This window comes from Lepus europaeus, chromosome 8 (genome assembly GCF_033115175.1).
Source record: "Lepus europaeus isolate LE1 chromosome 8, mLepTim1.pri, whole genome shotgun sequence".
Classification (NCBI taxonomy): Eukaryota; Metazoa; Chordata; class Mammalia; order Lagomorpha; family Leporidae; genus Lepus; species Lepus europaeus.
This window is the reverse complement of record NC_084834.1, coordinates 88588344-88613456: the sequence shown is the minus strand read 5'-3', so window position 1 is coordinate 88613456 and position 25113 is coordinate 88588344. Positions and strand designations below refer to the sequence as shown.

General features: G+C 43.0%; 1 protein-coding gene across 4 annotated transcripts in view; it reads right to left on the bottom strand.

Moving 5' to 3' along the window:
- Nucleotides 1-25113, bottom strand: part of FAM13A (family with sequence similarity 13 member A) — a 359592-nt gene that overhangs the window by 309569 nt on the left and 24910 nt on the right. For all 4 annotated transcript variants that reach the window (XM_062199865.1, XM_062199863.1, XM_062199866.1 and 1 more), the window contains one exon: nucleotides 6973-7162. In XM_062199865.1, coding sequence (XP_062055849.1) covers nucleotides 6973-7129 — 157 coding nt within the window. In that variant the 5' untranslated portion in view covers nucleotides 7130-7162. The remainder of the gene's footprint in view (nucleotides 1-6972; nucleotides 7163-25113) is intronic.

Genomic DNA, 25113 nt, shown 5'->3' with positions numbered 1-25113 from the left:
AGAATTCTCTGTCCTGCTCCTGTGCTTACCCAGCCCGAGCCTAACGCTGCCTTCTGTGTTTGGCCAGCAAATGCCCCTGGGTCTGTCGCTCACACAGTGTTTTTCTAACTGTGACCTTAGGCTTTCTCTCCCAACAGTGTTCTTTTTTTAAGCTTTCCTCAAATAAACACTCTTCTAGCAATTTCAAAATAGCTGCTCCGCTCCAAGAACAGCCTGTGGTCCCCCAGGCTGCGGATCCCAGCGGGCCACACTGGCAGAGACAAGTCAGGGCTGGAAGTCTCGACGTCAGGGCCTCTTGGACGTTCGCTTCCTGCCTCCACTCCACTTACTAGCACAACCCCCCACCCCCAAAGCAGTGCTCATGCCACTCAGGGTTCTCCAACCAGGGGAAGCTTATGTGGGCACATCACCCTGTGGGAGACGGAATCCACCCAGCTTTTAAAAGTCTCTCGTGATTCTACAATATATCCATTTCCCATCTAAAGCTGACCAGACTACATAATCTCTGAATTTTCCTAAAATTTTAGGAAGTTATGACTGGACCAGCCATGTTCTGAAGGAGATCGTGAAATGGCTTTGTGAAATTGCTACCCTCTTCCATTGCCGAGATCCTCTTAACCTTGATTTCGGAAGACACAGTTAATCACCACGAAACCACAACTTAATGGTGGCTTAGAAATCACAGAAAAGTTGTATATCTTCACAGCTATACCACCGATAGCTACTTTTTGGTACAACTGAGATTTTTTATTTCAAAATCGTATGGATAGGGGCCAGCGCTGTGGCAGGTAAAGCTGCCACCTGTGGTGCCAGCATCCCATGTGGGCGTTGGTTCGAGTCCCAGCTGCTCCTCTTCCGATCCAGCTCTCTGCTATGGCCTGGGATAGCAATAGAAGATGGCCCAAGTCCTTGGGCTCTGCACCCACAATGAAGACCCGGAAGAAGCTCCTGGCTTCGGATTGGCACAGCTACAGCCGTTGCGGCCATTTGGAGAGTGAACCAGAGGATGGAAGACTTCTCTCTCTTTCTCTGCCTCTCGGTAACTCTGACTTTCAAATGAATAAATAATTTTTTTTAAAAAATCGTATGAAACTAAATACACCCCAAATCACCATTTGCCAAATGGCACATTTGGCCCAGCACTAAGACAAAACATGAGCACATTCTGCCACCTGGTGGTCAATGGAGAATCCTACACTGTCCAAATGGTATAACCCATACTTTAATGCTAAGGAGAAGGACGAATTATAATTTTTTTTTTTTTAATTTTTGACAGGCAGAGTGGACAGTGAGAGAGAGACAGAGAGAAAGGTCTTCCTTTTGCCGTTGGTTCACCCTCCAATGGCCGCCGCGGTAGGCGCGCTGTGACCGGCGCACTGCACTGATTCGATGGCAGGAGCCAGGTGCTTCTCCTGGTCTCCCATGGGGTGCAGGGCCCAAGCACTTGGGCCATCCTCCACTGCACTCCCGGGCCACAGCAGAGAGCTGGCCTGGAAGAGGGGCAACCGGGACAGGATCGGTGCCCCGACCGGGACTAGAACCCGGAGTGCCGGCACCGCAAGGCGGAGGATTAGCCTAGTGAGCCGCGGTGCCGGCCTATAAAGTAATTTAAAGAGGGAATGCATTGTAAGTTATATAATTTTAAATGAAAAAAAAATCATTTATGTAAAGACGTTCTGTGTTAAATTTCTCTCATGTCAAGTTGTTAAAGTTGGAGCCGGCACTGTGGCGCAGCAGGTTAAGCTGTCTACAGAGCTGGCATGCCACATATGCTCCAGTTCAAGTCATGGCTGCTCCACTTCTGATCCAGTTCCCTAATAAATGTGCCTGGGAAAGCAGTGAAAGATGTCCCGTCTCTCTTGACCTCTCCCACTTATGTGGGAGACTGAGATAAAGCTCCTGGCTTCAGGCTAGCCCAGCCCTGGCTGTTGCAATCATTTGGGATGGAAGATTTCTCTCTCTCTCTCTCTCTCTCTCTCTCTCTCTCTCTCTTCCTCTAACTCCTACTTTCAAATAAGTCAGTCTTTTTTAAAAAAGTTAAACTGCATTTACATGAAATAAAAAATTAAGATCAAAATATCTCCCTCTGATTAAATTATGTGACCAATCATCCCTATTGCTGACAGAGTGTGGACTGTATCAGAGGTATACAATAAATATTTGCTGACTTGAAGACACTACTAAAGAATAACAGGAAGTGAAATATCTTGTCCTTAAGCTTCATGCCCCCCCCCTTCTAATGTACATGGGTTCCTTGGTTTATTAATGATAGCTTCAACTTGAAGAAGGGATTTCCAGTTCAGTATATAACAACTCGCTACACAGTCAAGATGCAGGAGCCAGGTCCTAGCCCAGCCTGCCCAGCCATGATTCTGATTCAGATCAGGTGTTGCCAAGGCAGGTGTATTTTGACAACACTCAATTAGGAATTCTACTTCACATCCCTACAGAAGAATGGCCAAGTTAGAGTGTTTGGGCAGCATTAGCTGCATATACCCTAGTAGAGTGTAACTAAGTATGCTGGGCAGATGGGGGGAGGGTGAAGAAAGCTAGGCCTTACTGCCTGTCTGGCCAAGGCTCCCACACGATGATGATGTGCACACAAACTGGCTCAGCCGCTGCAGAGCTGACTACACACGCACCGGCCTACCTCTAGTAGTTCAAGACAAGGCACCCATACGTGCTTGAAATGACGCACATTCAAGGTTCACCGCCGAACCATTGCTCAGAAACAGCAAAGACTGCAATAAGTCCAATGCATAAAGACAGGACACGTACAGTGCAGCAGAGTGTAGAAGAGGTGAAAGAGTTAAAGATAAGTAAAGCTTTTTATGCACTATGAACCCTCCCCCCAGCCAGCCATATCCAGGGCTGCACAAGAACCCTTCAATAACAGGAGAGCATCTTCACGCCAGCTCTGCAAATTCTCCTGTGTATGCTACGTAGTTTCTAGATTACAATTATCTACTACAGTGGAAATGCTACAGAGCTACTATTGTTCAGGCAACAGTGACCAAATAAAGTCTTCATGCTCAGCAAAGACTCAATTTTTTCAAGTATTTTCAATCTGCAGTTGGCAGAATCCGCAAATGTGTAACCCACATATTTGGGTGACTGACTGAATACATGGCTTTAAAAAGTAAAAATATAAATAGTTTTGCATGATACGCTCAGTCAACTTTGGAGAAAAGAACACGGATTATGGGTCGGCATTGTGGTACAGTTAGTTAGATCGCCGCCCATGATGCCAGCATCCCATAGGAATACTAGTTTGAGTCCTGGCTACTCCACTTCCATTCCAGCTCCCTACAAATGCACCTGGTATAGTAGCAGATCATGACCCAAGTACTGGCCCCTGCCACCCACACAGGAAACCCGGGTGAAGCTCCTTGGTCCTGGCTTAAGCCAGGTCCAGCCACAGACCATTGTAGCCATCTGGGAAATGAACCAGTAGATGGAGGATCTCTCTCTCTAATACACACACACACACACACACACACACATTTTATATATATATATATATATATATATATATATATATATATATATATATATAAACTCTGCCTTTCAAATAAATAAGTCCTAAAAAAATTAAAAAAGACCATGGATTACATCAACACCAAACACTTTCAGTAGTCACACTTAGGTAACCAACTGAATAATACTAAACAACTCTAACAAATTCAGGGGATACTTGTACCTGTGAGTTGCAGTTTTACTCAACCTAGACTGTGCAAATGAGTCCTGTCACACCTGTGACCAGGCAGCACCTGGCTCCAAGACTTTGTAGGTCAAGGTCCCATCTTCCTGTTGTGCCATACAGAATCCCTTTTCTGTGTAACTGCTTGGGCTGGCAGCTAAGATGCTGGTTACGGCGCCCATATGCCAAGGTGGAGAACCTGGGGTGGATATCCGCCTTCGACTCCTGACTCCTTCTTGCTAAAGGTGCAGACCCTGGGAGGCGGGAGTGGTGGCTCCACGGAGCCACTCCCTGAGAGGCCTAGATGGAGTTTCTGGCTCCCAGCTTTGGCTTGGCCCAGCTCTAGCTATTGCAGGCACCGCAGGCTTGCTTGTGCATTCTCTCTCTTCTCTATCTCCCCCCACCTTGCACCTTTCAAAAAACAAGTGAGGTTTTTAAAGTAGTTGAACAAACCAAACCCAGAGCCGTTTTCTAAGAATCGGGCCCTTGTGCAGTTCCTGCCCTTTCAGAAATAAGGAGAAAACCAGGTAAGAACACAAGTCTGGCTTTTCAGCTTTCAGAATAAAGTATTGCTTTGTTATTTACATCCTGGTAACCTGAGCAGATGGGTTTTTCAACACCAGTGAGGCCAGGACTTACACTCACAGGCCCTGTGGAATTTGACCCCTGGAGGAACAAAGGCCCAGTGGGGCTCACCCACCAACCAAGGATGCTTCCCGGCAGAGGGTGGGGACCTGTGACCCCATCAGGATCCGGGCCTGGAGCAGACTGTACCAAGTACTGTACTGGGTACGGGATTTCTCTTAGGTCTCCAGTTTCACATTTAAAACCCCACACGTTTTATATTCTCCTCTGCAATCACTCTGCATTTGTCCTTTCAGTACAGAAACGATCAAAATTCCAAACTTACTGCTCAGAATAGTTCCTTCCCAAATCATTTAAAGTTACTTATTTATCATTTAAAGATACTTATTATACTTATTTTTAAAAAATATTTATTTATGTATTTTAAAGGCAGAGGTAGAGAGAGAGAGAGAGAGAGAGAGAGAATCTTCCATCTGCCAGTTCACTCCCCAAATGGCCAGGGTTGGGCCAGGCTGAAGTCAGGAACTCCACCTGGATCTCCAACATAGGTGAAGGACCTGAAGCTCTTGGGCCATCTTTTGCTGCTTTCCCAGGCACGTTAGCGGGGAGCTGCACCAGAAGTGGATCAGCCAGGACTGGAACTGGTACCCACATGGGATGCTGGCATCATAGGCAGCAGCTTAATGTGCTGCACCACAATGCAGGCCCCATTATGCCTTTTTTACTATTATAAAGATTTATTTACTTGAAAGTCAGAGTTACACAGAGAGAGAAAGAGGCAGAGAGAGAGGTCGGTCCTCCATTCACTGGTTCACTCCCCAGATGGCCGCAATGGCCGGAGCTGCACTGATCCAAAGCCAGGAGCCTCTTCCAGGTCTCCCATGTGGATGCAGGGGCCCAAGGTCTTGGGCCATCCTCTACTGCTTTCCCAGGCCAAAGCAGAGAGGTGAATCGGAAGTGGAGCAGCTGGGACTCTAAGGAGAGCCCACATGGGATGCTGGCACTGCAGGTGGCAGCCCTACCCCCATTATGCTTTTTAAAAACATTTATTTGCTTTATTTGAAAGGTAGAGACATAGGGACAGAAAATTCCCAACTACTGGGTCACCTCCCCCACAAAGGCCCACAACAATCATGGTTGGGCCATGCCAAAGCCAGTAGCCAGGAACTCAATCTAGGCCTCCCACGTGGGTGGCAGTGACACAAATCCTTCAGTCATCACCTGCTGCCACCTGCCCAAAACTGGAAGAGAGCAGAGCTGGGACTGGAACTCAAACATTGCCATGAGTCCCAAGGAGCTTCTTAATCATCGCACCAAACGCCATGCCTTGATTTTCTTACGTGGTCTGAAGTCCCCCATCACACTGACCTACTTTGAAAACTAGCCCTAAGGGCTATGGAAGCATCCTCTCAGATTACCCATGTTTAAATCTTATTGCAGGGACCAGCACCGTGGCTCACTTGGTTAATCCTCTGCCTGCAGCACCGGCATCCCATATGGACACCAGGTTCTAGTCCTGGTTACTCCTCTTCCAGTCCAGCTCTCTGCTGTGGCCCAGGAAGGCAGTGGAGGATGGCCCAAGTGCTTGGGCCCCTGCACCCACATGGGAGACCAGGAAGCAGCACCTGGCTCCTGGCTTTGGATCAGTGTAGCTCTGGCCATAGCAGCCATTTTGGGGGTGAACCAACAGAAGGAAGACCTTTCTCTCTGTCTCTCTCACTGTCTTACTCTAGCTGCCAAAAAAAAAAAATCTTATTGCAAATAAAACCATCAGAGAGCTGCAGGTTATATAGTCACCAACAACCAAGTGGGATATAATTTAACTTTTTATTGTGCAATGCGCTATACTGCTCTCCAAATGTTTTACATGCTTAATTTTACCACTCCCTAACTGACACTTCTCTTCATCCCATTCTGTGCTACACACCATGTGGCTCTGGTATCGCTAGCAAGTGTCTGAAGACAGCAGGGCATCCGATAAGGTCATGATTGGCATGAGTTGAAAGAGCCGCTCCACAACGGCTTTGTTTGAATTCAGGTGTTATCGGTTGACATTTAATTACACAAGAGAACCCACCATTAATGTTAGGAACACTGTGTTCTCTCAAGCGTATTTCAGCACTTAAAGCTAAGAAGTAGGGGCAGACATTTGGCACAGCAGGTAAGCCACGGTTGGGACACCCATATCCCACATTGGAGTTGGAGTCTTGGTTTTGCTCCTGACTCCAGCCACCCGCTAATGCAGACACTAGGGGGCAGCAAATTCAGGCAGCTGGGTCTCTGTCACTCAAGTGGGAGGCTGGGGCCTAGCCCTGCCTAGCCCTTATGAGCATCTGGGGGTAGTGGGCCAGTAGAAGACTTTGTCTTGTCTGGCTTTCAAGTAAATGAATAAAAGATTTTTTTAAAGTTAAAAAAAAATTAGGCAACATTTCAAATTAGAAACTTCAATACTTAAATCAATTTTTCTATGGATAACAGAATTAGTATTTTCTTTAAAAATATTAAGCAGTAATATCCTTTCTTAAGAGAAAGAACACACTACCAAATGTTTTGATATTCCAGTTAGGCTGCGTTACAGACAACGGTAATCATGCACTATGAAGTGATTCACACACACACACACACACACACACGGTCTTTACACAAGAACTGTAAAAGCGCACAGAGGCCAAGGGGACCCAGCTTACCGTGCTGCGTCAAGTACTCCACCAGGCTCCACACCACAGCGGGGACTCCGTGCTCGGCCAGCCCCCGCCGCCGCAGCTCCAGCAGGCTCACTCCAAACACCTGCTGGCGGGCAGGATCCCTCGCTGCGCTGGCTGGCACCGCCACGATCTTTTTCATGTCTTCTCTCAGCTGAACTGCCGCCTTACTTTGCTTAAAAGGGCATAAGAGAAAAGAGCAGTCCGTCATATTCACCACAGGAGGCTGCATGGCGGCAGGAGAAACACCTGGATTAAAACGTTTCAGTCTCTGGAGACCACCACAAGCGGCCTTCATTGATTGTTACTTCCACTCAAGTCGGAATCCCTAACGTCTCTCCCGGGCATGTTGGGGACGGATGGAGAAGGGGAAAAACAAAGAAAAATCCAGAGCCATAACTTAGTGTAGCTAAGAGAGGGAGCAACACACTGCAGTATCCAGGACATAGTACCACAGTAACCAAGGGGTGGGACTCGGCAGTACCTGGCCAACAGGAAAATAAAACACGAGATCACGGATACCCCACACAGGTCCTCAAGGAGACATTTCGAAAGATGACTATTTATCCAGAGGTTATTTCAGGGTAGTTTGACTTTAAAGTGTCAAAGGAAAAAATTATAGACATTTTTTTCTGATTTGATTTTATGTGCAATTATTATGATTACTCAGTAATTTTCCAGCATATAAAATCCATTCAGTTCTCACTGGGCTTCAAAAATTGCCCTCTGTGTGAAACAGCAACATTTTACGTGGTCACAATTTACAATTTTCCAATCAGCCTATGTCTTCTAAGAACTGCAACTTACATTGAACAGATCCAAGTCACTACCACAATGAAAAAAAAAAAAATCAATATAAGCTTATTCCTTTTAGTAAAAATTTGCATCTCAGAATTTAATATGTGATATAAAGGTTATTCACATGTATATAGGAATGTGGTCTATGTAAATGCTATATTTGTACATATGTATGTGTGTGTGTGTGTGTGTATGTCTATATAAACAAATATAAATCCCAAAAAGAATAGAAGGCAAACAATTTTATTTGGGCCTAGAGGAAGTCGAATTGGGGGAAACTTTTGCTTCCTGACAATGAATGTAGCAACAAAGCAGAGTGTAACTATTATTAAATGACTATACTTAGTCATTACAATGTCCTAGGCAGAAATACATATGAAATGTTTGAAGAAACAAAGGCCAGAGACACAAGTAATGTGGACTAAGTCACACAGTGCTAGGAGACAGCTTCATTCTGGTTTAGGTCCATGTGCCTCCCCCTCAATGTAAATTTATATTAAGGTTATAGTGCAGTTTGTGTAACATTACGGAAACTTTGATAAATGCTCTACGTAAAACAAAATGATGACAATCAAGCTAGTTCTATAATATTTGTTAAGTAGGATATTATAATCCCGACTTGAGTTTATAAAATTCAAACTACAGAATCAGACCAACTCTCCCCGACATAGTAGCATCCTTTGATAGGTCATAATTGGTGAAAATCCAGCAGATGTGAAGTTACAGTACAGATGTAGCATCTGTTAATATTACAGATAATATTGTGAATCACTATGGAGCAGTAGTATAGCAAGAACCCTGATCTCTTACCAAGAAATTAATAATTATTCTTTAGATAAATATTTAACAATTATTACGATTAATAATTATTCTTTAGATAAAATTGTTAATAACCATTACTTTTTTCATATGCACTTATAAACATGTCGAATTCCTTCTACTGAATGCATAGGAAGTTGCTAGTAAGCAAATAGCCAAAAAATTATGAGCAATAATGAAATTCAATGAGGTTAAATCACACAAATGTGGCTTTCAGCATCTGAAACCCATTCTGACTCTTACGAGCTGCAACCTTGGACAAGTCATTTAACATCCACCTGCCTCAGTTTCCGCATCTAGAGAATGGGAACACTCATCTGGAAAACAGGAGTACTCAGAGCTAGTCACAGCAATGTGCGAGTGGAAATGAGCTTGTACTCGGGAAGGAATGAGAACGTTGCCCGGCGCACTCAGCAAGTGCTGACTCTTGTGATCCTCCCTCCTCTTCCTTCTAGGAATCACCTTTTTGATTCCTTCTTACAGTAATGCAGACCTACTCAACGATCCCTGAAACACTGGTTGTGGACCAAAGCTTCCTTTTTTGAAAGATTTATTTATTTGAAAGACAGGGTGAGACACACAGAGAGACACAGACACATAAAGACACAGAGAAATCTTCCCCTTCTGGTTCACTCTCCCTGCAAATGGCTGGCAACAGCCAGGTCTGGGCCAGGCCAGAGTTAGGAGCCTGGAACTCCACCTAGGTCTCCCACATGGGCAGCAGAGCCCCAGATACCTGGGCCATCTACCACTGCTTTCCAAGGCACATCAGCAGGGATGCAGCTAGGAAGCAGAGCAGCCGGGACTCAAACCAGTGCTCTAATATGAGAGGCCGGTGTCAAAAGCAGGGGTTTAACTGGGCACACAATGGCCTGCCCCATGGTTGAAACATGCTGAATTGGTGGATACTCTGAGGACTTCAATAGTGTCATGTATATACCTCCGATTTTATAAAATCTGTAAGTATGACTTTTGAATGATAACTATATATTAAATGATTTGCTCTATCAGAATTTCTTGAGTTTTTCTTTAAAATTTTCAAGGTTTTCATAGAAATCTCGTCTACATCTGAGTGGAGCTGCAGACAGTATGTTGTGTCTGTGCAAACAGGCAGGATGCCCAGCAGTCCTGCACTGGGGCTCAGAAGGGTTTCAAGTAGGAGACGTAGCCTCGCACGTTCTGAAGTGACTGCACATCACACCCTTTGTTTACTCAAAACACAGCCATACTGTGTCATGTATCTATACGTAAGCACAGTTGTAAAGGACAATCTGATTACTGTTTCATAGGTAATCACGTCAGTCCTTCAAAGAAAAACAAAGACTACTTAAAAAATGAAACATAGCAGTTGTACGTTCATAGTAAAAGGAAGATTTGATTAGTTTTTGATTGGTAACCTAATTCAAGTTAACACTTCTTAAAAAGAAAATCGAACCAACCACAATGAAACATAATACAGTAGCTATGTTTTCAGAGACACTCAGATTAACCCTTCAGTGACTACAAATGCATATTATGTTTTGCTCATCTTAGTTGGTAAAGGACTCATAATAGAAAACCCAACAAGATGTTTTTAGTAGTTTATACCTAAACTATTAAAGAATCTACAACAGCTTAAAACAAATACAAAACCTCCCTTCTGTAAATAAATACTTGATAGCTACATAGTCACAAAAAAACTGTAGAAATGAAAAGCCATTTATAATTAATTCCATTTACACTTAAATGATTTTGACCCTAAGTCAATGATTGCACCACTCTTCATACATTTGAACACCTAAGGAGTTTCAGCTTCTCAGTAACTACACAGCTAACAAGAGTTACTGAGGAATTCTGAGTCTCCATTAACTGTTTAAATTTGTTTGCATGTAAATTCCCATTGGTCACATGAGCTTGAAGATTGATTATGTGGGGTGTGTGCGCACGCGTGTGTGTAAATGCAACAGAGGGTCTCACACACAAAAAAGACAGCGCTGGGACTGTTGGATTTCACTGTTTAAACAACCCTCGGGAGTCATTTAGTGCTTCCATCGTTGCCTTGCAAAGAAGGAAAGCAGGACCCAAACAGCTGTGGTGAGACGGTGTGGCCTAGAGATCAAGTTTTCCCAGTTTTTTTTTTTTATTATTTTTTAAGATTCATTTGAAAGGTAGAGTGACAGGGAGAAGGAGAGACTCAGAGACCTTTCATCCACTTTTCTTTCCCCTAATAGCTACAACAGCTGAGGCTGGGCAGGCCAAAGCCAGGAGCCTGGAACCCCATCCAGGTCTCCCCTGCATGGGTAGCAGGGGCCCAAGTACTTTGGCCACCCACCACTGCTTTCCCACGTTGATTAGCAGGGAGCTGGATTGGAAGTGAAGGAGCCAGTGCCTGGATACGGGACGCCAGCAACACAGGGGGTGGCTTAGCTCCCTGCACAACAATGCTGGTCCCTCCTCGGTTTTATACTAGTATTCCTTTTTTTGACTAAGTGCAGGAGACCCTGCTTATTTATGCTATCTATATTTGTTCAAAAAATAGTGATGCTAGCTTACAGACTGCACTCACCAGGGCTTCAGTGAACACTAAAAGTCCTGGCCGCACCTTCCTGGGGAAGGGATTTGGGGGGATTGCCACTCAAAATGCTCAGCCACTAGCATGGCCCACAGGTGAACCCCATTCTTTCTCCTGCAGGCAGGCCACGGAGGCTGGAGTGGCTCGTCACAATGAAGAATGGTGGGAGCTCACCTACTGCACCTGTCCTGCTCCAAAAAGACGGGTGATGACTCTGGCCACCCACATCCCTGGGGCTGCTCTGCGCCTCAGCTGCCCTGTCTGATATCAGCTCTCCTTCCAGTCCGTGAACTATGCCTTCTCATTCCGGTAAAGTGTCTTTGTCCTGATGTTAGCCAGAACCCGTCCTATTCTATAACCACATACATACACACACACACACACACAGAGAGACCAGTGCACTTTCTAGAAATGAGAAACAAAATGCATGTTCCTGGGGCCAGCACTATAGCACAGTGGGTTAAAGCCCCAGCCTGCAGCACCAGCATCCCATATGGGCTCCACTTCCAATCCCACTCCCTGCTAATATGCTAGGGAAAGCAGTAGAGGATGGCCCAAGTCCTTGGACCCCTGCACCCATGTGGGAAACCTGGAAGAAGCTCCTGGCTCCTGGCTTCAGATCAGCTCAGCTCCACCTGTTGCAGTCATTTGGAGAGAGAACCAGTTGATGGAAGATGTCTCTTTTTGTTTCTAACTAACTCTTTCAAATAAATAAAATCTTTTTAAAAAACGCATGCTCCTATAGCAGAGAACAGGAATACTGAAGTGTGTCAAGTGTGTCTCAGTCAGCTCAAGACAAAGTAAGATAGGCTCAGAAGCCACCATCACAATTTCTGAGAGCAGAACCCAAAAAGGCTTTCCCCAGTACAGATGAGCTTCAGAAGCCTTGAGTTTTCCTAACAGCTAATATTCACAGAGTGCTGACTTTGTCCCAGGCATGGTCATGAGAAACTCAAATTCAATGACTAAGCCTCAAAACCACCTTACCAGTGGGTAACCTTTCTAATTCTATGGGGATGGAAAAAACAAACAAACAAACAAACAAAAAAAAAACGAATGCAGAAGGAGAAGAAATCTGCCCCGGTGTTGGGCTTGTACATTCCAGAGCCAGGACATAACTTCAAGTGCCACAGCACTTGAGATCTTAACAGTGACACGCCCCGATGTCTGACCCTTCTACGTGGCAATCCTGTGAGGACGCAAGGGGACGACGCTCCTTGCATGCGTGCTACTGTTTGCCTAGCTTCAGATAAAATTCGACTTTAGATTGCTGAATCAATGGCTTCAGTTTTCTTGAGGGAATCCTCCATGAACTTGAGGTATCCAGAAGGAAAATGAGACAAAGTTGTCAATTAAATTCAGAGCTGTTTAAAAACATATGAGGCTGTGGAACCTGAGCTAAAGCTCATAAATCCAGCAAGGATTTTCTAGACCACAAAGCCATCCCACCAACGAACCAAAGGGATAGAAAGCCAGCACAAGCTGCACCCAGGACATTTGTTATTGAAAGCAAGGAAAGGGTCAGGGACTAAGGGAGCACAGTATAAAGACCCCTGGGTCAGCATAACGGCCTCCCACCGACCAAATTTGGAACAGCTGGAACACTAACAGTGTAACTTTTGTGACAGCCCACTGTGTATACAAATCCCTGAATCCACAGTGACACAAAGAATGACTAAGAATGCAGTAGCTAAATGTAGGAGGAATGACAGGATTAGAAAATCTTTCCCACTGGGCCAGCATTGTGGCATAGTGGGTAAAGCCACCATATGTGATGCAATGTGATGCTGGCATCCCATATGACACTAGTCCATGCCCTGGCTGCTCCACTCACAATTTAGCTCCCTGCTAAGCCTGGAAAAAGCATCAGAAGATGGCCCAAGTGCTTGGGCCCCTGCCACTCACGTGGGAGACCCAGATGAAGCTCCTGGTTTCGGCCTGGCCCAGCTGGGACAATTGTGGCCATCTGGGGAATAAACCAACACATGGAACCTCTCTCTTCTGTTTCTCCACCTCTCCGTCTTTGTCTCTCCCTCTCAACTCTGACTTCCAAAATAAAGAAATCTTTTAAAAAAGAAAAAAAAAAAAAGAAAAGAAAATCCTTTCACAAATAGATTCATCAATTATTTAAGTAAGGATTATCTTTGCTTGCTAAACTATCAGGTAAAAGCTTGCTGGACAGTAAGGCTTGCACAGTCTCAAGATTGCTCTGCAGATTACACACTGGCTGTAAAGGATGCAAATCTCCCTTACAAGCATATCTGGCTGTGACCGCCTGAGCCCTTTACCTAAAAAAATAAAAAATAAAAAATAAAAAAATCAAATGTCATCAACTATCTTCACGAGAAAACATAACATCTGAGTACAAAGAACACATTCTTCCTTTTCTTTTCAGAAATGTTTACGCTGATGCTAGTCAATCCTAAGTCTAACTTCTGATCTGAAGTAAACACAGCAGCTGGGTGAACAAGCTAAAAGAGACTGCAAAGTGAGGGACATTCTGACAGAATAGCAGCATGGACTCCTCAGACACCAAGCCACGAGAAAGACTGGGTCCAGACGTAAAAGAAGCCCGAATACACTGCCTTCAGATGCAATGCTTTCCTGGTTCATTAAAAACCAAAAACAGGGACATATGTTATCATACACATTGGTCCAAATGCACAAAACACAGGTGACAAAGTGAGTTCTAGGGTAAAGGAGAGAATCTAGGTAATAATGTATCAGCATCCGCCCTCTAGCTTTAAGAAGCTTACCACCCCAACGCAACATGTTAAAGCAGAAACTGAGGATGGGAAGAAGGGTAGCTAAGTGGTAACTACTTCCTGCTCACTTATCTGTAAACCTAAAACTAAAAATAAAACAACTATTTTTTATTCAAAAAATAAAGTCTATTGATTAACCAAAGCAAAAAAGAAATAGCCAATGCTCTCCCTGGGACAATTGGGAATTCTGACCGGATATTAGATGGAATAACTGTAAATGCCTCAGGGATGACATTACCATGTATGAGCCAATTTATCCCAGGTAGGGTATTCCCCATACCCACAAGGTGCATGCTGAAGTTAAGGTACATGCTGAAGTTAATGTGTCTTCAAATACATTAAAATGTTTCAAATTAAATATCTGTGCATATACCCAAAGGTTCATCAAAAAGTATATGGAAAATGAGTGTTTCCACAAACTTTTTGAAGTAGACACACATGTATGTATGTGTATACACACAGAGACATAGAGTGAACACAAATATAGCAGGATGATCATGTGGCACAGCAAGCTAAGCTGTTACCTACAATGCTGGCATCCCATATGGGAGTGTCAGATGCTCCTCTTCTGATCCAGCTCCCTGCTAATGCACCTGGGAAGGCAATGGAAGATGGCCCAAGTTCTTGGGCCCCTGACATCCATATGGGAGATCTGGATGGAGTTCTAGGTGCCTGGCTTCAGCCTGACCCAGCCCTGACCATTGCAGCCAGTTGGAGAGTGAAACAGCAGATGGAAAAGCACTGTCTCTCTAACTCTGCCTATCAAATAAATAAATCTTTTAAAACAAGTAAATAAATCTAAGGGGATACTACCCAATTGGTTCACTGTATGAGTCTCTCAACTTTTATGAATGCTTCACACTTTTTCACTAACAAAAATTATGGGGAAAAAGAGATCCTTCAAAGACACACCTTGCAAACCAAAAGCAATTTTTTTTTCTTTTTTATATCACAAGCAGGAGGGAAAGGACCATGTTCATTTCAAATTGCCAGTAAAAACTAACTTGACTGTGAGACTAAATTTAGGCAGAGACAGAAGCAGCGTATTACCCTGGTTATGGCTGTCATCCTTGGGAGAAACACTAGAGCTGAAATTGGGACACCTGGGTTTGAATCCCGGCTTTGGCACTGGCTAGTGAGCTTTCCCCGGCAATGTCGGCCTCCTTGGTCCAGTGTGCAGCTTTGGACAGGGGCATGTACAAGGTAAATGACAACAATGCCTGCCTTCCTTGCACCCGCCTCCTGAGTGCAGCTCAGTGGGCCCTGGGAAGACCAGCACTGCAGCCACAGGGCCCTCACAGGCACCAGGTGGACCACAGAAAAGCTTCATCACCACCGAGACCCACGTCCTCATCTGCTGCACGGCAGTGAGAACAGCTTCAAAGTGTCATGAGAGTGCGATCACATAACACAGATAAAAGCAGCTCTCACCACAAGCCAGAGGAGAGTCAAGGCTGAAAATGCTAAGAATATTTTTTGCACGGGGCAGGTGTTAGGCTCTAAGTTGCCACTTAGGAGCCTGCATCTGGTTTGAGTCGTGGCTCTTCTGCTTCTGATCCAGCTTCCTGCTAATACGCATCCTAGGAGGCTGCAGATGATGGCTCAAGCACTTATGTTCCTACCACTCACCTGGGTGGCAAGGATCGAATTCCAGGCTCCTGGCATCAGCCTGGCCCAATCTTGGCTGTTGTGGGCATTTGGGGAAGGAAATAGTAGACAGAAGATCTCTGTCTCTCTGGCTTGCAATGAAAATAGATAAAAATAATAATTTCTATGTGACAACCGATTCTTTAAAAGGATACTGTGGCAGGATTTGCAGCTGCCTGGTGATGGGTTGTTTTTTCTTCTTTAAGGAGGGTAGGAAGCAAAGGGTTGTGATTGTGGGAGGCTTATGTGCTGGGACTGTGAAAACACTGTGGTTGCTTGGAAGGGCTCAGGGTGTGGCTGGGACTTAGAGCAGTCACTGTGGGAGGCTCCACAGGCTCAGGGCTCCCTGATTCCCTGGTGAGGGTCATTGCTGTAGGATCTGTGTTCACATCAAGGATGGCACACACACTTTGGGTGGTTCTTGAGGCAGGGTGGACGAATATTGTACTCACTGGGGCTAGTGCCCAGGCACTGGTCTCATTTGAGGAGAGGAGGTAGGCATGAGACTACCCCAACAGAGCAGAACAAACTTTCCCTCTGAAAAAAAGAGATTTACCACCCCCAAACTGGGTGTTGCCTTGGACCTCTCTTCACCCTGGAGCACTGAACAGAGCTCCCTGTCCACAGACACCACATGCATCTAGGTATTCACTGAAAAAGCTGACATTTCACTAATCAACTCCAAAGATAAAAGGCATCACAGTGAAAAAAAAAAAAAAAAAGCAAACAAGGAGGAGCTCCACAAATGCCAAACAATAAATGCAGCAATCCAAGATACAAGAATAAGGAAGACAACATGATACCCCAAAAAGAGCACAACACTTCAATACGAGAAGTGAACATGAAGACACTGAAGAAATGCCAGAAATGGAATTCAAAAAATTGATTGTAAGATGACTTAGAAGTAATCAGAAGCAAAAAAAAAAAAAAAAAAAAAAAAAAAAAAAGAAGTAATCAGAAGCAAATCCACAAACTAATGAAATCTGTACATAACATGAAAAAAAATTTCTCCCATGAAATTGAGATCTTAAAGAGAAATCAAAATGAAATCTTGGAAATAAAGAATTCAATAGATCAAAAATGCATTAGAAAGCTTTAACAACAGACTCAGTGAAGCTGAAGAAAGAACATCTGAGAAGACAAATCACTGGAAATTTTAAAGTCAGACCAAAAAAAAAAAAAATAGAAAGCTAAAAAACACTGCTTGAGAGCTGTAAGACACTATCAAATGACCCAACAAATGGGGCTTAGGAGTTCTTAAAGGCATGAAAACAAAGAATGGATTAGAGGGCCTTTTTAGTGAAATAATAACAGAAAACATCTCTAATTTGGAGAAAGACATCCAAGTACAAGAAGCACATAGAACTCCTAATAGACATGACCAGAAAAGATCTTCACCAAGACACATTGTAGTCAAACTCTCCACAGTAAAACAGAGGAAAGATTCTAAAGTGCGCACAAGAGAAATGCCAGATTACTCTCAGAGGATCTCTAATTAGGCTCACAGCTGACTTCTCATCAGAATCCCTATAAGCTAGGAGAGAATGGTGAAATATATTCCAGAGTCTTAAATAAAAAAACTGTCACCCCAAAATACTGTACCACGCAAAGCTCTCATTTATGAATTAAGGTGAAATAAAGACCTTCTGTAACAAATGGAAATTGAACTTGTCACCACTCCTCCAGCTTTACAAAATATGCTTAAGAATGCTGTACACAGAGAAACACAGAAACATGGTCATCACTATGAAATAAGGTGAAGACAGAAAATCTCCCAGTAGATGCACAAAGGAAATCCAAAGTAAACAATAAGAATATTTATGGAAAAATGGCAGGGCCAAGTTGTTACTTATCAATAGTCAAATTGAATGTAAACAGCCTCAACACTAGTTAAAAGATACAGATGGGCTGAATGGATTAAAACACAAAACCCTGGGCTGATGCTGTGGCGTAGTGGGGTAAAGCCACTGCCTATACTGCTGACATCCCATATGGGAACTGGTTCAAGTCCCGGCTGCCCCACTTCTGATCCAGCTCTCTGCTATGGCCTGGGAAAGCTGTAGAAGATGGTCCAAGTCCTTGGGCCCTGCACCCACATGGGACACATGGAAGAAGCTCTTGGCTCCTGGCTTCAGATTGGCGCAGCTCTGGCTGCGGACCTCTCTGTGTCTCTCGCTCTCTCTCTCTGCCTTTCCTTCTGTGTGTGACACTGACTTTTAAGTAAATAAATCTTAAAAAAAAAAAAAAAAAGCCTATTTGCTGCCTACAAGAAGCACATCTCACCAACAAAAACATACACAGACTGAAAGTGAAAGGATAGAAAAAGATATTCCATGGTAGCAGAAACCAAAAATGAGTTGGTATAGCCATCCTAATATCAGACAAAATAGACTGTAACACAAAAACTGTCCAGAGAAAAAGACCACCACTATGTAATGATTAAGGGATCAATACAACAGGAAGATGTGACTATTATAAATGTACATGCACCAAATTACAGAGTACCTGGCTATTAAAAAGAAATGTTAATGGATCTAAAGGGAGACATAGACTCCAAAACAACAGTAATGGGGGGGGGGGGAGTCCCCAGTGCCGTGGCTCACTTGGTTAATCCTCCGCCTGCAGCTCCGGCATCCCATATGGGTGCTGGGTTCTAGTCCCAGTTGCTCCTCTTCCAGTCCATCTCTGCTGTGGCCTGGGAGGGCAGTGGAGGATGGCCCAAGTGCTTGGGCCCTGCACCCGCATGGAAGACCAGGGGGAAGCACCTGGCTCCTGGCTTTGGATTGACGCAGTGCACCGGCCGTAGTGGCCATTTGGGGGGTGAACCAACAGAAGGAAGACCTTTCTCTTTGTCTCTCTCTCTCTCTCACTGTCTAACTCTGCCTGTCAAAATAAAAAAATAGTAATGAGGGACTTTAATACCCCACTTTCAGCAATGGACAGATCAACCAAATAGAAAATCAGCAAGGAAACAGTTAATTGACACCATAGACTAAAAGGACCTAATAGATATCTACAGAACTATCCATCCTACAGTTGCAGAATACACATTTTTCTCACCAGTGCATGGAATTTTCTCTAGAATTGACCACATCCTAGGCCATAATACAAGGCTTAGCAAATTCAAAAGAATGAAAATCATACCATGCATATTCTCTGACCACAGTGGAATGAAACTGGAACTCAACAACTCAGGAATCTCTAGAACATATGCAAACACATGGAGACTGAACAACATGAATGAACGGTGGGTCACTGAAGAAATCAAAAGAGAAATCAAAAAATTTCTGGAAATAAATGAAGAGGACAATAGCAAAAGCAATGTTAAGAGTAAAGTTTACAACAAGAAATTGGAAAGACACCAAATACATGAACTATCAATGTATCTCAAGGACCTAAAAAAACAGCAAACCAAACCCAAAATTAGTAGAACAAATAATTAAAATTAGAGAAGAAAACAAAAATTGAAACCAACAAAAAATACAAAAGTTGAGGAAAGAGCTATTTTTTTAAAAAAATTTTAAAAATTGACACACCATTGGCCCAACTAACCAAAAAAGGATGAGAGAAGATCCAAATCAATAAAATTAGAGATGAAAAATAAATGTAACAGACATTACAGAAATAAAATGAATCATCAGAAATTACTATAAAGAACTATATGCTGAATCAGTAATAAAGACCTTCCCAACAAAGAAAAGCCCAGGACCAGATAGCTTCACTGCTTAATTCTACCAGACATTTAAAGAAGAACTAATTCCAATCCTTCTCAAGCTATTCAAAACAACTGAAAGAGAGGGAATCCTCCAAATTCTTTTTATGAAGCAAGCATCACTTTAATTCCGAAAACCCAAAAAAGATGCAATAGAAAAACAACTACAGCTCAATTTCCCTGATGAACATACTTGCAAAAATCCTCAACAAAATACTGACCAATCAAATCCAACAACACATTTTTGGCTCATTCACCTGTACCAAGTGAGAGTTATCCCTGGTATGCAGAGATGGTTCAACATTAACAAATCAATATGATACATCACATTAACACACTGAAGAACAAAAACCATATAATTATCTCAATATATGCAGAGAAAGCATTTGATAAAATACAACACCCCTTCATGATGAAAACTTTAAGCAAATTGGGAATAGAAGGAACATTTCTCAAGACAATCAAAGCAATTTATGACAAACCCACAGCCAGCGTCATATTGAATGGGGAATAGTTGGAAGCATTCCCACTGAGATCCAGTACCAGACAGGGATGCTCACTCTTGCCACTGCTATTCAATATAGGTGTGGAAGCTTTAGCCAGAGACATTAGACAAGAAAAAGAAATCAAAAGGATACAAATTGGGAAGGAAGAAGTCAAACTGCCTCTATTTGCAGAAGACATGATTCAATATATAGGGGATCCAAAACACTCCAGGAAGAGACTATTGGACTTAAAGTGTTTGGTGAAGTGGCAGTATATAAATCAATACACAAAAATCAATAGCATACACAGACATGCACAGACAATGTCTGTGTATACACAGACAATGCCACAGCTGAGGAAAAACTTCTTAGATCAATCCCATTCACAATAGCTACAAAAAAATCAAATATGTTGGAATAAATTTAATTAAGGTATCAAAGATCTCGATGATGATAATTACAAAGCATTAATAGAAATAGAAGATACAAAAACTGGAAAAAACTTCCATGTTCATGGATTGGAAGAATCAGTATCATCAAAATGTCCACACTATCAAAAGCAATTTACAGATTCAAATACAAATCAAAACACCAGGGACATTCTTTTCAGATATAGAAAACATGATGCTGAAATTCATATGGAAACATAGGAGACCCTGAATAGCTAAAATGATCTTATACAACAAAAACAAATCTGGAGGCATCACAATACCAAATTTCAAAATATACTGGAGGTCAGTTATAATTTGAACAGCCTTGTACTGGTACAAAAACAGTTGGATAGACTAACAGAATAGAAATGCCAGAAATCAATCCAAGCATCTACATCCAACTAACCTTTGACAAAGGAGCTAAAACCAATCCCTAGAGCAAGGACAGTCTCTTCAACAATTGGTGCTGGGAAAACTGGATCTCCACATGCAGATGTATGAAGCAAGACCCCTTCCTTACACAAAAACCCACTAAAAATGGATTAAAGACCTAAATCTATGACCTGATACCATCAAATTATTACAGAACATTGGGGAAACCCTGCAAAACATTGGCATGAGCAAAGTGTTCTTGGATAAGACCCCAGGGGCACAGGCAATTGAAGCCAAAATTGACAAATGGAATTACATCAAGCTGAGAAGCTTATGCACTGCAAAAGAAACACTCAGCAAAGTGAAGAGACAATCAACAGAATGCAAGAAATTATTTGCAAACTATGCAACTGATAAAAAATCTTTTAAGAAAAAAAACCTTTATTTATTTGAGAGGTAGTTACAGACAGTGAGAGGGAGAGACAGAGAGAAAGGTTTTCCTTCCGTTGGTTCACTTCCCAAATGGCCGCAATGGCTGGAGCTGTGCCGATCCGAAGCCAGGAGCCAGGAGATTCTTCCTGGGGCCATCTTCTACTGCTTTCCCAGGCCATAGCAGAGAGCTGGACTGGAAAAGGAGTGGCTGGGACTAGAACTGGTGCCCAAATGGGATGCCGGCACTGCAGGCGAAGGATTAACCTACTATACCATGGTGCCAGCCCCCTGATAAAGGATTAATAACCAGAATATATAAAGAGATCAAGAAACTCAACAACAATAAAACAAACAAGCTCAAGAAACTCAACAAAACAACTCAGTTAAGAAATGGGCAAAGGACTTAAATGGGCATTTTTCAAAAGAGAAAATTCAAATGGCTAACAGACATAAAAAAAAGCTCAGGATCATTATCTGTCAGGGAAATGCAAATCAAAACCACAATAAGGTTTCACCTCACCCCAGTCAGAATGGCTTTCATACAGAAATCAACAAACAACAAATGCTGGTGAGGATGTAGGTAAAAAGGTATCCTATTCCAGTGTTGCTGGGAATGTAAACTAGGAAAGCCCCTATGGAGTCTGACAGGACAGTATAGACATACCTCAGAAATCTGAATATAGATCTACCATATGACCCAGCTATCCTTTTTCTTGGGAGTTTACTCAAGGGAAATGAAATCAGCATATGAAAGAGTTATGTGCACCCCATGATTATAACAGTTCAATTCACACCAGCTAAGACATGGAATCAACCTGGAAGAAGCGCCTTGTTCCTGGCTTTGGATCAGCCCAGATCCAGCTGTTGCTGCCATTTGAGGAGTGAACCAGCGGATGGAAGACTTCTCTCTCTGCCTCTGTAACTCTTTCGAATAAGTATAAAAAAAGAAATTATGGGATATGTACCCCATGGAATATTACACATTTGTTAAAAAAAGAGGAAATCTGGTCATTTGCAACAAAATGGATGAAACTAGAAAACATCATTCTTAGTGAAATAAGCCAGTCCCAAGGGGACAAATACCATACGTTCTCCCTGACCTGTTACAACTAATAGAACACCTAAAAGGCAATCTGTAGAAGTGAGACTGACACTTTGAGAATTGGTGACTTTGAACAGCCTTGTCTTGACAGATAAAGAATAGTTTTTTTGGCTTTCATAGTCTTTGTTGAAACCTTAACATAGAGTTAATCATATGTGTATAAAGTTAAGTGAAAATAGATCTTAGTAAAAAAGTAAAAGTGGGGCCGGCGCCGTGACTCAACAAGCTAATCCTCCACCTTGCGGTGCCGGCACACCGGGTTCTAGTCCCGGTTGGGGCGCCGGATTCTATCCCAGTTGCTCCTCTTCCAGGCCAGCTCTCTGCTATGGCCTGGGAAGGCAGTGGAGGATAGCCCAAGTCCTTGGGCCCTGCACCCGCATGGGAGACCAGGAGAAGCACCTGGCTCCCGCCTTCGGATCAGCGCAATGCGCCGGCCACAGCGGCCATTGGAGGGTGAACCAACGGCAAAAAGGAAGACCTTTCTCTCTGTCTCTCTCTCTCACTATCCACTCTGCCTGTCCAAAAAAAAAAAAAAAAAAAAAAAAGTAAAAGTGGGAATAGAAGAGAGAAGAGGGGTGCGAGGGAGGGAATGGTGGGAAGAATCACTGTGTTCCTAAAATTGTATATATGAAATGAAGTTTATATTCCTTAAATAAAAGGTTTCTGGGGAAAAAAATAAGGGGTTAGCAAACAGGAAAAAAATAAAATATACTGATCTTCGGTAGACAAACGTGGCCAAATGTCTAAGTTCAGGCAGTAAATTGTGAAGTTTCTGTGACCACCATAAAAACACCTTAAAAGGGAGGCCAACAGCCTTTTTCTCACGTACCTGTTTTTTTCTTAGATCACAAAGTCTGACAGTCATATTGTGACTACACAGTAACCCAGAAGGTAGAAGCTAAGCTTTAAGTAAAATAAAAGTAGAAAAAAGGGACTTGCATCCTGATGACATCACTGTGCTATTTACCCACCTGGAGTACCCACTCAGGGACCTGTTTTATGTCAGAGTGTGCTCAAAGAGTGCACTGTCAGGAAGTCAACAACTATTTGCTGAGAGGTAGGCACTGGGCACAGCAGTTAAGATGCCTTTGTGGACACTGGTGTCTCATATCAAAGTACCTGGATGCAAGCACCCACTCTGCTCCTAATTCTAGCTTCCTATTAAGGCATACCTTGGGAGGCAGCCGGTGATGGCTTAAGTACTTGATTCTCTCTACCTTCCAAATAAATAAAAGTTGGCAGTATTTAAAAAAGATTTTATTTATTTATTTCACAGACAGAGTTACGCACAGAGGGAGATACTCAGAGAAAGGTCTTCCATTTCTGATTCACTCCCTAAATGGCTGCAATGGCCAGAGCTAGGCCAGTCTTCTTCCAGGTCTCTCACATGGGTGCAGGGGCCAAATTCAACTGCTTTCCGAGGCCATAAGCAGATAGCTGGATTGGAAGAGGAGCACCCAGAACATGAACTGGTGCCCATCTGGGATGCCAGTGCTGCAGGTGGAGGCTTAGCCTGCTAATGCCACAGTGCCCCAGAAGTATTCTTTTTAAAAGTGAATTATTTACTGGATATACTTTAAGTGAAGATAATCAAAATCATCTAAAAATCAACTTTAGTAAATCTTAATCAAATTTATTAATTTTAAAAAACTAAAAAAAAACCTCTCAAAAGGTGCTTTGAAAGATTTGTTTTATTTAAAAGGCAGAGTTACAGGAAGAGAGAGAGAGAAGCAGAGAGAGAGATATCTTTTATCCTCTAGTTCACTCCCCAGATGGCCATATGGCCAGGGCTTGGCCAGGCTGAAGCCAGGAGCCCCTTCCAGCGCCCCCATGTGGTACAAGAGTCCAAGCACATGGCGCATCCTCCACTGTTTTTCTAGGTGCATTAGCAGGAGCTGGTTCAGAACTGGAGCAGCCAGGACTCCAACCAGTATCCCTATGGGATGCTAGCCCTGCAAGGGGTGGCTTATCCCACTATGCCACAGGGCTGGCCCCTCAAAGCACTTTCTAAAAAGATTTATTTTTATTTACTTGAAAGGCAGAGTGACAGAGACAGAGCTCTTCCATCCTCTGGTTCACTAAGTGCCCACAACACCTTGGGCTTCACCACACTGAAATCAGGAGCGAGGACCTCCACCTGGGTCTCCTCCATGAGCGGCAGGGACCCAAGAATGTGTGCCATCACCTGCTAACTACCAGGTGTGCACTAGCAGGAAGCTGGATCAGAAACAGAGGTGGGACTCCATCTCAGACACTACAATACGAACGTGCACATCCTAGGCACTGGCTTAAACCACTGTGCCGCAATTCCTGCCCCCGAATTCATTAATTTTAAAGTCAAAGCACTTGGATACCTTATTTAGTTACCCTTACAGAAACACATCACAGCATATATTACTTTATCTATACTTAGACAATGGCTTATAAATTGGACCCTGGGGGTCATGAAACCCTGGAAACACATAAAACATCCTATTTTTAGGAATCATAGTTGCAAAGAGGTCCAAAATTTGAAAAATTTAAGATCCAATTATTGGTAAACACACACATAAGAGTTTAGTTGAGTTAAAAAGATTAATAAAACCTATTTATATTTCTTCTTGTGTCTTTTTCCTCTTTAGTTCATGGACTTTTTCATCCAAATAAAAATGTTTTAAAATAGACTGGATTCATGTACTCTATAGAATACTATACAGCAGTCAAAAACAATGAAACCCGGTCATTTGCAACAAGATAGAGGAATCTGGAAAACATCATGCTGAGTGAATTAAGCCAGTCCCAAAGAGACAAATATAATTTGTTTTCCCTGATCGGTGACAACTAACTGAGCACCAAGGAGAAACTTGTTGAAGTGAAATGGACACTATAAGAAACAATGACCTGATCAGCTCTTGTCCCGACTGTTGATGTATAATATAATACTTTATCCTTTTTAGTATTTTTTGTTATTGTTGTTATTGTTGTTGTTCTAGTACTAGTGGTTGAACTCTGTAATCAACACATAGTTATTCT